The sequence below is a fragment of the Aythya fuligula genome, chromosome Z (genome assembly GCF_009819795.1).
Source record: "Aythya fuligula isolate bAytFul2 chromosome Z, bAytFul2.pri, whole genome shotgun sequence".
NCBI classification, from domain to species: Eukaryota; Metazoa; Chordata; class Aves; order Anseriformes; family Anatidae; genus Aythya; species Aythya fuligula.
Window position 1 is genome coordinate 84,466,488 of NC_045593.1, and position 13,435 is coordinate 84,479,922.

At 38.4% G+C, this 13,435-nt stretch overlaps 1 protein-coding gene across 3 annotated transcripts in view; it reads left to right on the top strand.

Moving 5' to 3' along the window:
- CAST (calpastatin) overlaps nucleotides 1-13,435 on the top strand; it is a 61,549-nt gene that overhangs the window by 26,804 nt on the left and 21,310 nt on the right. For 2 of the 3 annotated variants that reach the window (XM_032205403.1, XM_032205404.1), the window contains 11 exons: nucleotides 2,275-2,334; nucleotides 6,715-6,765; nucleotides 8,068-8,124; nucleotides 8,282-8,398; nucleotides 9,991-10,098; nucleotides 10,547-10,648; nucleotides 11,143-11,223; nucleotides 11,323-11,376; nucleotides 11,986-12,081; nucleotides 12,254-12,346; nucleotides 12,916-13,017. In XM_032205403.1, the coding sequence (XP_032061294.1) occupies nucleotides 2,275-2,334; nucleotides 6,715-6,765; nucleotides 8,068-8,124; nucleotides 8,282-8,398; nucleotides 9,991-10,098; nucleotides 10,547-10,648; nucleotides 11,143-11,223; nucleotides 11,323-11,376; nucleotides 11,986-12,081; nucleotides 12,254-12,346; nucleotides 12,916-13,017 (921 nt within the window). The remainder of the gene's footprint in view (nucleotides 1-2,274; nucleotides 2,335-6,714; nucleotides 6,766-8,067; nucleotides 8,125-8,281; nucleotides 8,399-9,990; nucleotides 10,099-10,546; nucleotides 10,649-11,142; nucleotides 11,224-11,322; nucleotides 11,377-11,985; nucleotides 12,082-12,253; nucleotides 12,347-12,915; nucleotides 13,018-13,435) is intronic. The other variant, XM_032205405.1, reaches the window with a different exon arrangement.

Here is a 13,435-nt window from a genome sequence, read left to right on the forward strand (position 1 = left end):
TGTGGGAGTCAGGCTGTTCTTTTAAAGGCTGCGCAGTAGTTATGAAACAAGCATTTAGGCTGTGGCAGCTCGCTCTCGCTGCAAGGCTCAGTGTGCTCACAGTGAGCACTGAAGGGCTCGGAAGGACAAAAGACCCTTTTCTCCTTCTAGTGGCTCTGCTGGCAGAGGGCCTGTAGGTGGAGAGGGAAAATTTAAAAGGCATGAGTATGGAGGAACACAGGTGAAAAGCACTGTGTAGATGAAATGAGGCATGCTGTACCCTGGGTAGCCGTAGGACCTGGCAGTATGGTGTTGCCCTGCAGGCAGAGGTGGTATGTGGCAGGAAAGGCCCTGTGCTCCCCTCAGTCTCCCCAAGAAGTGATTTTATTTCCCCATGCCAACCCCACATGTTTACAGGGGAGGACAGCTTGGCCTGCACCATGATCAGTAGCCATGTATATAAACTCCTTTCTATCCCCCAGCTGTTCTTTTTCTTCCTTGAGCATTTAAACTCCTCATCTCCTGCTAAGTTCCTCCTAATGACTACTGTTCAGCTGGGTAATGCAGAAAGTAGAACCTGGTTTCTTTGGGAGGTTTTAACTAACAAACAGAGCTCTAAAGATGCTCTGGGACAGACCCTTCAAATAGGATTGGCTTCCACCTAACACCTGACAGTAGCCAAGCACCAAAGGCTGTCGCTGTCAGCAGTGCAGCAGCACTGGATCTCTGCAGGTTGTAGTGGTGCTGCTGCAGCGCAGCTTGGGGAAGTTTTTCAGTGTATTGCAAGGAAAAGGCTCTGTGTGGGAGTTTCTGGAGGGGAGGAAGGGAGAAGTTTCAGATATCTAATAAATAAGTCATACTGTGTGGGAAACAGAAATGTATCTTTACAAAATGAATAGGGACTAGGATGACTAATATGAAGGTATAGAACAGATACATATTTTTCAGTCATGTAGAAGGAATTTGTGTTTCACGAAGAAATAAGAAAAGAAAGAAAAATCTGTTATAGGGCAAAATAAGAAATATGATGTTGCCTGCAGATTACTTGATAATAGATAGTGATAAAGTTGTTTACAAACATTTGTTCTCTGTCCTGATGTAGGCGGCTTTATACATTCTCATGTATGTCTTCACCCATACAAAAGTTCTTACCTATTATGTGATCAATCCATGTGATATACATATATAAAAAAATAAATTATTATTTGCTTACATTTCTGTAGGGTGGCAACTGCAGATTCTCTCTAGTATATATTTAGAGTTGTTAAACCTCTTAGCAAGTTATGCAAGATACTAAATGCCTTGGAAGGGAGAGCACAGTATAGTTGTCACACTTTGGGAAATTGGAAAAATTTCTGTGTGGAAATACAAGGCCACACCAGGTATGGAATAATTTGCAGCATCTAAGTTCTTTCAGACTATACATGCTTTAATACAGCAAGTAGGGTGGCAAGCATCTAACAAAAAAAAAAAAAAAGCCTAGAAGGAAATGTAATTTGGGCTGTTCATTTAAATGCAAACCATGAATGTGTTGCTACAGTTGAGCTTGCAAATACAGCTTTAAGCAGAGGAACAATAAGGAAGATAGGGAGGTAGTGTTACATCTGTATAAAGTATTGATGAGAATTAAAATATTTATTTCTGGATTATGAAGTTTGATACAGTCACAGCAGAAGTAAAACATCTGCTGTTCTCAGGTTAACATCCCTGAAACTAGGAAGCTGGACTGTTGGCAGCCCTTCTGAAAGGCTTGCATGACATGCACAAACACTTCTTGGTGTGTGTTACATGGAAAGTAACTACTCCTTCTCGTCTCAATGTGTTTCAGCTTCCAATTTAATATTAAATATTTTGTGTGACAGTAATAAATCCAAAGGTATATCTTTATAAAGAAATAGTTTTATAGTTTAACTTAGATTGTAGTTTTATACTAAAACTTTTATAGTTCTTTATAAAGAAATTTGAAATGTGAAAGAATCCTGCACAGTGGGTATGCATAATGCAGTACAAGAACAGGATTTGAGTTTGTTTTGGCATCAAATTTGCTTTTGGTACATGTCAGAGGGGGAGAAAAAAATGTTCTGAGAAGATCTACAGTCGAGATCTCACATGATCATATAGTAGAAATACAACTAAGACATAAGATACAAAATGTGAACTTCAGTATGATTTTATTCTTTATTCTTGGTTGTTTATCTAAAGGATTCAGGCTCTTTATGCTTGCTTTATATATGTATGTATACCAAAGTGAAATTCATTTTTTTTCTTTTTTTTTTTTCTTTTCTTTTTTCTCAGAAGCAGTCCCCCTCTGCTGATGCATCAAAAACACTCACTATGAAGCCATCTGAAGTAAAGGTATGAATTCCTGGGAAACTCATGCTTCCAGCTAAGCACAAATATATAAAAACAATGAAACTTCTTTTTCCATACTTTGATACCAACGAACTTTACTTTGTGTATTTCTCATCTACAGCTTAGTTTCTTCATCAAAAGCTATCTAAAAAAGGCTGTAGAAAGTACTCAGAATTTTAGGAAAACAATAGCAGCTTTTAGGTCATGCTTTGTGACTTGCATATTGCTCCCCCTGGTGTTATTACAGGGTTATTCACCTAATCATAGTTTCACATGTCCAAAGAATTGAGGTCTAGTTTCAGCCTTCAGTGTTTGCACAGCTGCATTTTCTCCTAAATCACACATCTATGGCTGCCTCGCAGCATCCTTGCCTTTGTTCTTTACACTTGTTTTCTGTCTTAAATTATGATTACCACTTCTTCAGATTAGAAGCTATGCTTTGCTGGTTAGAAGAGTCATCCTTTAGTTTTTAGAAGACAGCCTCTTATGCCTCTGTTGCCTGACAAAATTTATGAATATTTAAGCAAACGATTGATTCTCTTCTTCCATTTCCCATAATCACAATACTGAAACCAACAAAAATATTGAATACCAACCTCGGCCAGCAACAAACTGTGCAATAGTAAAACTTAGGATTGTCTGCACCTTGTGTAAATACAAGTTAAGAAACACTTAGAGTAGTGAGGTTAAAAGAGGCATCTGGATGTCATCTGGTCTAGCCTCCCCTGTCAAAGCAGGGACAGCTCTGAAGTTAAGTGAGACTGTTCAAGGCCTTGCAAGTTAAACCCTAAATACCTACAATAGTGCAGATTGCACAGCATCTGTGGGTAGCTGGTATTGATGTTTTGTGACATTTTAATGATGATTCTTTTTCCTTTTATCAAATTGGAAGTTAATTTGCTGTCATTATAGTGTCTACCTCTTAGGATGGTCTAGCCCCATCTTCTCTATATTTGAATTTAGCCATTAGACCACCTTCAGCCTTTTAAAGCCCTTTTCCTGTACAGACATTTGTGACTTAGGCTTGTAGCAGTGAGCTGGATGATGATCATCATTACTAGTTGTTGTGTTTGCGAGCAAATTCAGTTGTATTGTTTGCAGCTGATGCCGTTCGATGTACTGTTGAACCCAGAAAACTGTCTAAATGTAGTTAGTCTTTTACCTACTTAGGATTTCAAATAACTCACAGAAGAATGTAGTAAATCTTTAGTTAGTTCTTTAGAACTATTGTTTGCAAGATGAAACAGAACTACAGTAGCAGAGGCATACATTTCAGGGCTGTGAGACTGGCAAACACAAACCCCTTTTTGAAACACTGTCCTGCACTCACATGTGTGAGGCAGCAAATGTTTTCTTTTAATGTCTGTTGTGTTATCAATGTCTTTTGTTCTGCTGGATTATGCAAGCTATCTGCATTCTGACAGTAGGCTTTTCTGCACAGACATAGTGAAAGCTACAAGACCTTGCAACATTTCTTACTGTGAACTTATGTCAAACTAACAATTCTTTCCTAATTGTCTGCTGCAATCAGGTCTCACTTCTCTTTCTTAGAGTCTCTCTAGTGTGCCACAATTCTTAAAGATGCTCTGGACCTCTCTCTGACCTCTGAGCTTCCAGTTTTGTATACAAATATTTTGTCTTGAATTAGCTCTGATTTTTTGCCATTCTGAGAAAGCTGTGAGTTACTACAGCTGAGCAAGGAATGTGGAATTGTTTTGTAGGCAAAACCCAAAGGGTTAGGTGGAATGGTCTGAAGAACAGGGTGGACAGAAGGCACCTTGTGGCTTTTGCTGGAGGAGAAGAGGAAGTAAGGTGCTGGTACTGCCACTGAGAAAAATATTTCCTGTTCAACTTTCTGCCTTTTCCTAGTACACACGCTTGTGCAACTGCAATGTAAACTAAGTAGCAGAACTGAATTAGCTTAAGAAAAATTGTTGTTGTTGTTTGAGGCTATTTTTCACTTTCCCAAGCCAGTACAGAATGAGATGTCTCAGGTACTGAGACAGTACAGGTGGAAACAGGCAACAGAAGAGGAAGTAAGACATCTTTTCTCTGTAGGATTTTTGTGTACACTGTAAACTGATGCTGTGGCTTCAAATTGACTGCTCATGATAGGTGGTCTTTAAAGGATGACTGGCAAAGGATGACTAAAGCATTCAGAGTAGCCTCTGAATATGTAGCCTCATACTAAAAGGACATCTCATGTCTGACTCCTAGCTTTAGCATAAATGCATCCAACCTTCTTGAGCTAAAAGCTGAGAAAAGCTAGGATTACCTTTTCAATATAGGATTGTAATCAACTGGGTGTCTGTGTCTCTGAGTTAACCATATGGTAGTCATATAACAAGGACATATGAGTGGGAGCACATAGAGTATGGCCAAACCGGATAAGTACTGTGTTTTAAAAAGGGTAGACATCAAGAAAAAATCCAAAGGGGAAAATCAGGGAGGTTAAGTGATTGTTACTGTTGTTGTTTTTTAAAATTTCTTCTTAAATTTTCCCACCTTTGTCCCTCTTCTCTGTCAGTATTTTGCTTTTCATGACTTGCTCTTTCTGGTATCAAACATCCTGTGGCAGTGTGTTCTCTTCTGTGGTCTGTAGCCTCCAGACCTCTGCCCGCTTATGCCTGTATGTGTTCACAATTTTACAACCAAGTGTCTGTGGTTTAGTGTGTGGGTGTGAATACATATGATAAAAAATGATAAATAGGTTAGGCAAATTTCTTCATGTAGTCAGTAGCTTGAAGCTGGATGTATTCAAATGGCAAGTTGGCAGCTGAAACAGGAAAAAATTACAGAACTATGAACAAATGTAAATTGAAGTCATTGAAGTCTAATCAAATGTTATTTGGTTGCTCACTGACTTTCAATAGGCTTCTGGGAAAAAAATATCTATTGTTTGTCTCTTAATAACTTCAAATATGCTCAGAGTATTAGTCAGATAGAGGGGATAGGGAGGTTTTCCATCCATGGCCACGCATTTCCAGAGTTCAAAAGTTCCATGGCTGAATGTGGACACCATGCCATGACCCAGAGTGCAGGTGTCCCTGGTAAGCTGTGGAGCAAATGGTTTGGGTCTGAAGGGACCTTAAAGATCACCTAATTCCAACCCCTTCTGCTGTGAGCAGGGACACTTTCCCCTAGACCAGGCTGCTCCCAACCCCATCCAGCCTGGCCTTGGGCACTGCCAGGGATGGGGCAGCCACAGCTCCTCTGGGCAGCCTGTGCTGGTGCCTCACCACTCTCAGAGTAGAGAAGTTGTTCCTAATATTTAATCTAAATCTACACTCTTTCAGTTTAAAACTATTACTCCGTGTCCTGTCCCTACACACGCTGACACAGAGTCCCTCCCCAGCTTTCCTGCAGCCCCCTTTAGGCATTGGAAGGCCTCTATAAGTTCTCCCCAGAGCCTTCTCTTCTCCAGGATGAAGATCCTCTCCACAGGAGAGATGCTCCATCCCTCTGTTCATCCTTGTGGCCTCCTTTTGACTTGTTCTAACACTTCTGTGTCCTTGTGGAGGGACCCTAGAGCTGAGCACAGGGCTCCAGGTGGAGTCTCATGAGAGCAGAGCAGAGGGGGACAATCCCCTCCCTCGCCCTGCTGCCCACGCTGCTGTTGGTGCCGCTCAGGGTACAGGTGGCTTTCTGGGCTGCAAGCACACATTGCTGCCTCATCAACCAAGAGCCCAGGTCCTTCTCCTCAGGGCTGCTCTCAATCCATTCTCTGCCCAGCCTGTATCTGTGCTTGGGATTGCTCTAATTCAGATGCAGGACCTTGCACTTGGCCTTGTTGAACCTCATGAGGTTCTCACAGGCCCACCTCTCAGGCCTCTGGATGGCATCCCTTCCCTCCAGCATGTGGTCAGTGCCACACACCTTGGTGTTCTTTGCAGACTTGCTGAGGGTGCACTTGGTCCCGCTGCCCATGTCACTGACAGGGATGTTACACTTCTTATTTTTATTTCATATATAACTATAATTTAAGTTTTCAGTGTTTGTTCTTATACATTTCTATTACTATTAATTTAGTGCTTACTGTACTTTGACTTGGGGTAAATGGCAAGAAACAATTTTCTGTCATGGCAGTGGATAGTATAAATCAATCTGCTTATTAGGTTCATTTAATGGCATCTTTCCCTCTTTTTTCAGCGCTCCATATAAGAGGCGCTTGTGTGTATCTGTTTGCACTGACTGCTCATAGTTTGCTGGAATGGGATCTATGCCAGATTTTTGTTAAATTGCAACATCGAAGCACTGTGTACTAGTTATATAGCACGTGTGGTAATGAGTGCGAACCTGTCTGGTATTTTTTTGGTTATTTCTAGTGGTCAGCTTATTAAAGTCTATTAATCTCTGTCTGAATGTATGTTGTTTATATTTCAGTCCACACCAACAACCAAAGAAGAACCTGGAAAAAATGCACAGTCATCCAAGGTACATACTTAACTTACAGCTTTGGTGATCTTTTGCACTTTGTTCTTTGACTAACTTTGAAGTGATAGGTTAAAGTCTTTGCTTCTACTGTGCTGCATAAGGCTGCTGCATGAGTAGTAACATATCCATGCGCAAAAGAGCTATGAGCTAACAGGTATGGAAATACAGTCTTTGGGGAAACAGTATGCATTATTGTTTCAGAAAAACTTAACTTTTGAGGTAACTATCTTGGAATATATATTGTGCTTATTTAGGTGAAGGGTGGCAGGAAGACACAAAAGGCTAGTGTTTTCATTTTTCCAGATAGCAGTCTTGGGACACAGTGTTGAATTTGCTTAGGCTTCAGTCCTGAACTCTGGACTTTTCCCATCGTTTGCTTTTATGCAACTTTATATGAAAAGAAATAAGCAGTAGCCTAAACTGACTGTGACATTGTAGGGACGATTTAACTTCCTTTCTTTTTTTTCTCCGTTCACTCTCTGTATTTACCATTCCCACTTTCAAAAAAAAAAGGAGGAAAACCTGACTTACAACAAAATAAAAACATCCCAAGTGTAAAAAAATAAATAAAAAATAATAACAAAAAAAATCCCTTACCCCAAAAAAACAAAAGCCCCAACCCAAAAGGTCAAAGTTACTGCAGTCTTAATTTGGAAAAAAAAGGGGGAAAAGGGTAATTGGCCAAGGAGACATAGTTTAGCAAGAATAGGTAAGAAAAGTTAATTTGCTTTTCAGTTTTGACTAGCTGAAAACATAATTTTAAGTAACATCTTTTAAAGGATAAATGGCTGATAGAGAATGGAGTAAGCATGTTTTTCTCCTCATACAGTACCTAGATATGGCTGGACCTGTGACTTTTTCTCTAGTTAAATGTGAACTATGCATTCCCTGTGAATACAGTTTGAAAGATAAATTGTCTGCCCCCTCTAAAGCTGGATGTGCATGTGTGTCTGTGTGTAGCTGGTTAAAAATAAGAACTTCTTAAAAGATGGTAATTTTCTAAATGTGGGTGTTGTGTGTCTTGAGTCTTATTTTTTCCTGTTAAAATAAACTCTAGGAAGGTAAGCATTCAAAGGATTGTCACTTCAAAGTGTATATTCTGGGCAAGAAATGCATCCTCATTTATACAGCCCAAATTTCTGAATTTTGGTCAATAAGAGGAATATTTTTTTTCCTATCTACTGATTTCCAGTTGATAAAAATGTTTATTTTTTGGTATATTGATTGAACAAGTGTAGATCATGTTCTCTAGCATTGAATCATGGTAACAATAAATAATCTTAACTTCCTGTTTTATGACAGCCAACAAACTCTCAAAATAACCAGCCATCTGAAGAGAGACAAAAAGAATCCAGTGGTGTAAGTTGTATATTTTTTCTCTCTCTTTTCTTTCTCTTGAGGGCTTCTTGTGATATTTTTCATCTTTAATATAAAAAAGCAAAAAAACAAACAAACAAACAAAAACAATGGCCCCAAATTATTTCCCTATCTAATATTAAAAGCTATTTCTCTACAGGCAAAAGGACAAATTACACCTTCTGTGATAACAGCTTCTAAACCAACTAATACAGGAAAGGTAGCTGCAAGTCAAGCTGAGCAGCCTCCACAAACAACCTCCAGAGAGGCAGCACAGGTATAGTAAAAGTAGCAATCCAATTCTTATTATTTATGTTACTGTAAATGTTAGAAATGCACATCAAGATGCACATCTTATGCTGAATATTGTCAAGCAAGACTGAACCCCCAAAAGTCAAAATGTAGAAGAACTGAGAATCTGTCTTGTGTTTAAAAGTGCACATAACAAACCTCTTCTTGTGCTGGTCTAAAATCTGGAATTTCTGAAACTTTAAATTCTACACACAAATTAACACCCTGAATATACTGAATCCAGCTAACACATGGTAGTGGTAATTGATAAGGATTGGCTGCAAAGCTAGATAGTGTTGGTAGTTTGTGCTAGTTGTTTGGTGATCCTGACATGCATCTGGCTTCACATTGCCTAATACACTGTGGCTTTTATTCAAGCAAGCAACGTGAAGATTATTACAGCTGTGGCCCTGTTTTAGACCTTTTCCTGTATGTTAACATACTTAGGGCTCCTATATCATTCATGCTAGCTTTTTGCAGATTCCTTGCGGCTACATGGGGGTGATTGGTTCCTCATGATTTTTTTCCCCGCCCTTTCACTACTGAAGGTGAGCAGAAGGGACTGGTCAGTCACACAAATGCTTTGTTTATTTAAGCACTGCCAGCATGGAACTGCTTTACCTGTGCAGTTTCAGACATGTTTGTAGTAGTAGCATTTGCTATGCACAGGTCAGCAGGTTATCTGTTTGCAGTAGGACAACCCATACCACATGACTGCAAGGTTGGGAGGAGGGTAGGAAGACAAAGTTTGGGGAAAAAGTTTGGGAGGGATCACTTCAGAGAGGCAAGTCTGGAGCAAAAATGTATGGTAGAGTCAGGATCTGTGTCTTTTGGTCTTCTGGACTGCATGTCACCAGACAGGGTAAACAATGCCAGAATACTGTGAAGAACTCCTGCTGCTCTGTTACAACATAGATTTTCCTCTTATTTTTTTCTTTTTGTAGTAAATGTGAATGTCGCTAATGCAGAAGTCTGTATTTTCTATTGATGTTTCTCTATCACCTAACTCTCTGAAGTAACAGTAGGCAGTTTACATTCTACTTATATGAGCAGTATTTGGTGCTGGTTTTAATGGTGTATTGAGGACTACCTTCTAGATGTAAATCAAAAGCTTTCTTCGTGATCATTTTGCACTGCTAATTTCTTTTGCTGGCAAGGTAAAAGAGGTAAAGTTCAATCTTAAAATTGAATGCTTTTTGCATGCAAGGTCACGTTGGAAACAGGGCATCTATGTAGTATTGCAGGTGGACAGCAAGCTCATTCCGCTGAAGCATCTTGATGCTGTGTGGGTGTATTAACTAGTTGCTGAGTCCAAAAAAATAGGTGCAGTCTCTGAATTTCACCTTTTAGGCTAGGTTCAGTATCGTCATGCAGACTGCAGTTACCTAGCTTGCCCTCAGCCAGTAGGTAGAACTAGCTTATGTTTTTTATTCAAAGTGCAGATGAAGAGGAACAACAGATCTTCATGACTGAGTAGAACAACTCTGTTTTACTTTGTGTTGTCTCCAGAATTTTTAATGAAAGTTCACATATATTATCACATAAAGTGATTTCTTACATTTTCTCTTATTTCTCCAGCCGAAGTCTGAAAAGACATCCACCACAGGTGGTGCAGCTGATGCACGTGCTGTTGGCGCAGGTGCTGTTGCAAGTGCAGTTACTGCAGCTGATAAGCCAAGCACTGAGGTTGGTAAATACAATTCCAGATAAATGCTTCACCTGTATTGACCTCAGAGAATGTTTCAGAACAGAAACATTCAGAAACAGAAGTATTTATGGACAGATGGTAGTAAAAGGACTACCTGAAAAAATTGGTAACCAACTAGTGGCATGTTATTTCCTTTTTATCAGATAGCATTTCTTCAGAATCATTTTTAATACAAGTAGTATAAAACTAATACCATCTTGAGTTATATTTCTGCATCAGCTGCCACGTAAATACGAATGATCTTGTTACTGGCACTGGGAAATGAGTTTAAGAACAGTTCTTGCTGAAAAATTTTGCAAGTGCTGAACCTGCTCAAATCTTTTGGTCTAGTTTCCAGGAATTTTTGGTAGATTCACCAGATGATTCAGGTTTTGTTTTTCTTTCCACAGAATGATACTTTTTATAACACTCTTCTTTATTTTTCAGACTGGTATGGATGAGTCAGCACTAGACAGTCTAATAGATACACTAGGTGGACCTGAAGAAGATGAGCCTACTAGCCCAGTTTACACTGGTCCAGAAGTTACGGTATTTTCCTTTTTTATTTTTTAGAAGATTCATCTCTCAGATACGTCTGTAGTTGTTCACTATTACATTGACCCAGTAATTGTCTCTTTGATCTGCTAAGAAGTAAAATAAAGCTTGAACAGTTGCATTTTAGTGGTTTTCAGTAATACAGAAATGGTGTAATTATGTATATATCACAGTAGGAAATGGTTAAGTGTCAGCAAAGTTGCTTTTTGAATTGACTTCCAAGCATGGTCTCTAGCAGATTTACAGAAGGCAGTAATGGAGGTGTAGGAGAGCATTAAAGAACCTAGGAGCTTTCATATCTACTTGCAAAAGAGTAAAACATTGAGAATTTAGGCAAGAATGCATACTTTTCTGAGTTAGAATGGGAAAGTAACAAAAGGGGGATTAGGGTTACTTGCTTAATACAGTACTGAAACATAGCTCTACGTTAGAAATTATTTTCTATAAACAGGAGTACAAAAACATTGATGTGTGCATTCTTTTCAAAGGAAGATATTTCTTCACGATACTTAGAAGAAATGGGAAAACGAGAAGGTAGTCTCCCTCCAAAGTATGTTGAACTGCTGAAGGTTAGTGAATTAATAAAATAAAATAATTCTTTGTCCTTGCTTTCTTTCTTTTTATATGTTTTTGTTTCCCATTAATTACGAAAGTAATTATCCTTTTAGAGCAAAGGAGATGGAAAAGATGGAGGCCCACCAAAAGCAGATGACCAATCTGAAGTAAGACTTTTTTATTTTTATTTTTTATTGCAGGGAGAGAATAACCCAGTTATCATTGGATTCCTTGGAAAATCAAAGTGTTGCACGTCTTCCAAAAATTCCATGAAGTAGGAGAGGGTTGTGAGCTGCCAGATAACACAGATATTGATAAAACTAATAGAACTGGGCATAAGATGGTGATGTGTGGTTTTTTGTTTTTCTTTTTTTTTTTAAATGAAGAGGTAGGAACTCTAATGATACTGACAGAAACAAGTCAAATAAATAAATGCTTATAGAGGTATTCGGCATAATAATAACAAAGGGAGGAGATAGTGGGCATAATAATAACATAGGCAGGAGATAGTAGCTGTGCATACAGGAATCTCCTAGTAATCTTTTTAGCAAAAAGTACTTCAATTTCTGCACTTAGCAAGATTATTCTGTTAGCCAGTTTAATTTGTCTGTTTGTTCAACATATAAAAATAAGAGCATGTCTGAAAAATGAGTGAACAGCTGAGGGAAAATATTATCTGATTAACCATGGAACATATTCAGATTCTTAAACTGAGTTTGACAACTTTAATATTTGAACTTCAATAATCATAACCTAGCTTGCAATTTCTTCTTCAGAAACCAATGACAGATGATGAGCTTGCAGATGCCCTGTCATCTGACTTTACGTGTAGTATTCCTTCTGCTGAGGAAAAGAAGACAAGTCTGACAGAGGTATTAATTCATTTTTTTTTTTGTCCATGAAAGCTTTTATTGCAATGAAGTATTTCTGTTACTATCTTAACATCTTACTTAACTCTAAAAGCCTGTTGACAGTTTTCCCTTCCTTTTATTTTTGCAAATATGCCTGTAGTTAAATTTGTCTCACTTTGTTCTTATGTAAAAGAAACAGAGTAAGGATGGTGAAACCATACAAGCACAAGCAGCAAGCTCAGTCAAGACTTCAGTTCCTCCTGAGAAGAAAACAAAATCAAAAGAGGTATAGAGGTCTATCTTTTGACCAGTTACCTTCTAATTAAAATTTCAGTTTACAAACATGTCATATGTATGTGTGTCTGATCTTAGAAAGATGCTTATCGTCTTCATTTTCAGTTCAAAATCTCGACTAGCCCAGAATGTACGGGAATAATAGGAAATGTGATTGCTCAAACTGTACAGCATTTTGAAGATCAAATCTTGATGGGTCAGATAATTCTCCTTCTCCATTCCTCTGCAGAGTAACTGTTCTTTCATCTGGAGACAGCAGAGGAGTAAAATGTGTTTTTGTGAAGTTGTTTAAAATCTGAACATGGTTTCATTTTCTTGTATTTTACAAACCACTCATTTTACCACTCTTTCTAGAGTTATACTGCCCCATCCCCAAGGGAAAATGTTTTGATTTGACTGTGCTGAGCTTATCACAAAATACACCATATGCCACCAAGTAGAGAAGACCAGTGTTGTGCTTGCTGTTTCTTTCATACATACCATGAAAAATATATGTATATTAAGGTCTGTGTCAATTTAAAGAAATAACAACACGATTCTCATTCTATTTTCTTAATGCAGGAAATGAAAGAGGATGCAACGGAAGCACTTATGGATACTATTGGTGGACCTGAACCTGAACCTGAACCTGAAGATGTTACCACTATTGTAGAAGTGTCAGAGGTATAATCTTTCTTTTTTCTTCTTTTTTTTTTTTTTTTTTTTGTCCAACAGCTTTCAGAATCTCCCATGGAATCATAGTTCCTTTTTGTTGGGTAGTGTACAAATGTGTAAAATAATGACAAAGCAACTTCCGTATCAAAAGCCTAAGGAATGTCTGAGTCCAGTAGGATAAGGAAAATAAGAAATTACAAAATCCCAAGTGGATACAGGTAGAATAGAATATAATAAGACAGTCTGCAGTATTAAAGTATTTCACTTTTTGGCTATATAGGCACCTTTCACACGGGGTACAATTTACATTAATCTTTTTTTTTCCCTGCACATATTTGTGGCTTTTTTTTTATGATGGATGTTCTACTTTTGCCACTAAATATTGTTGCCTTTGTAACTTGGGCCTTGCCTTTTGCTGTGTCTTCTC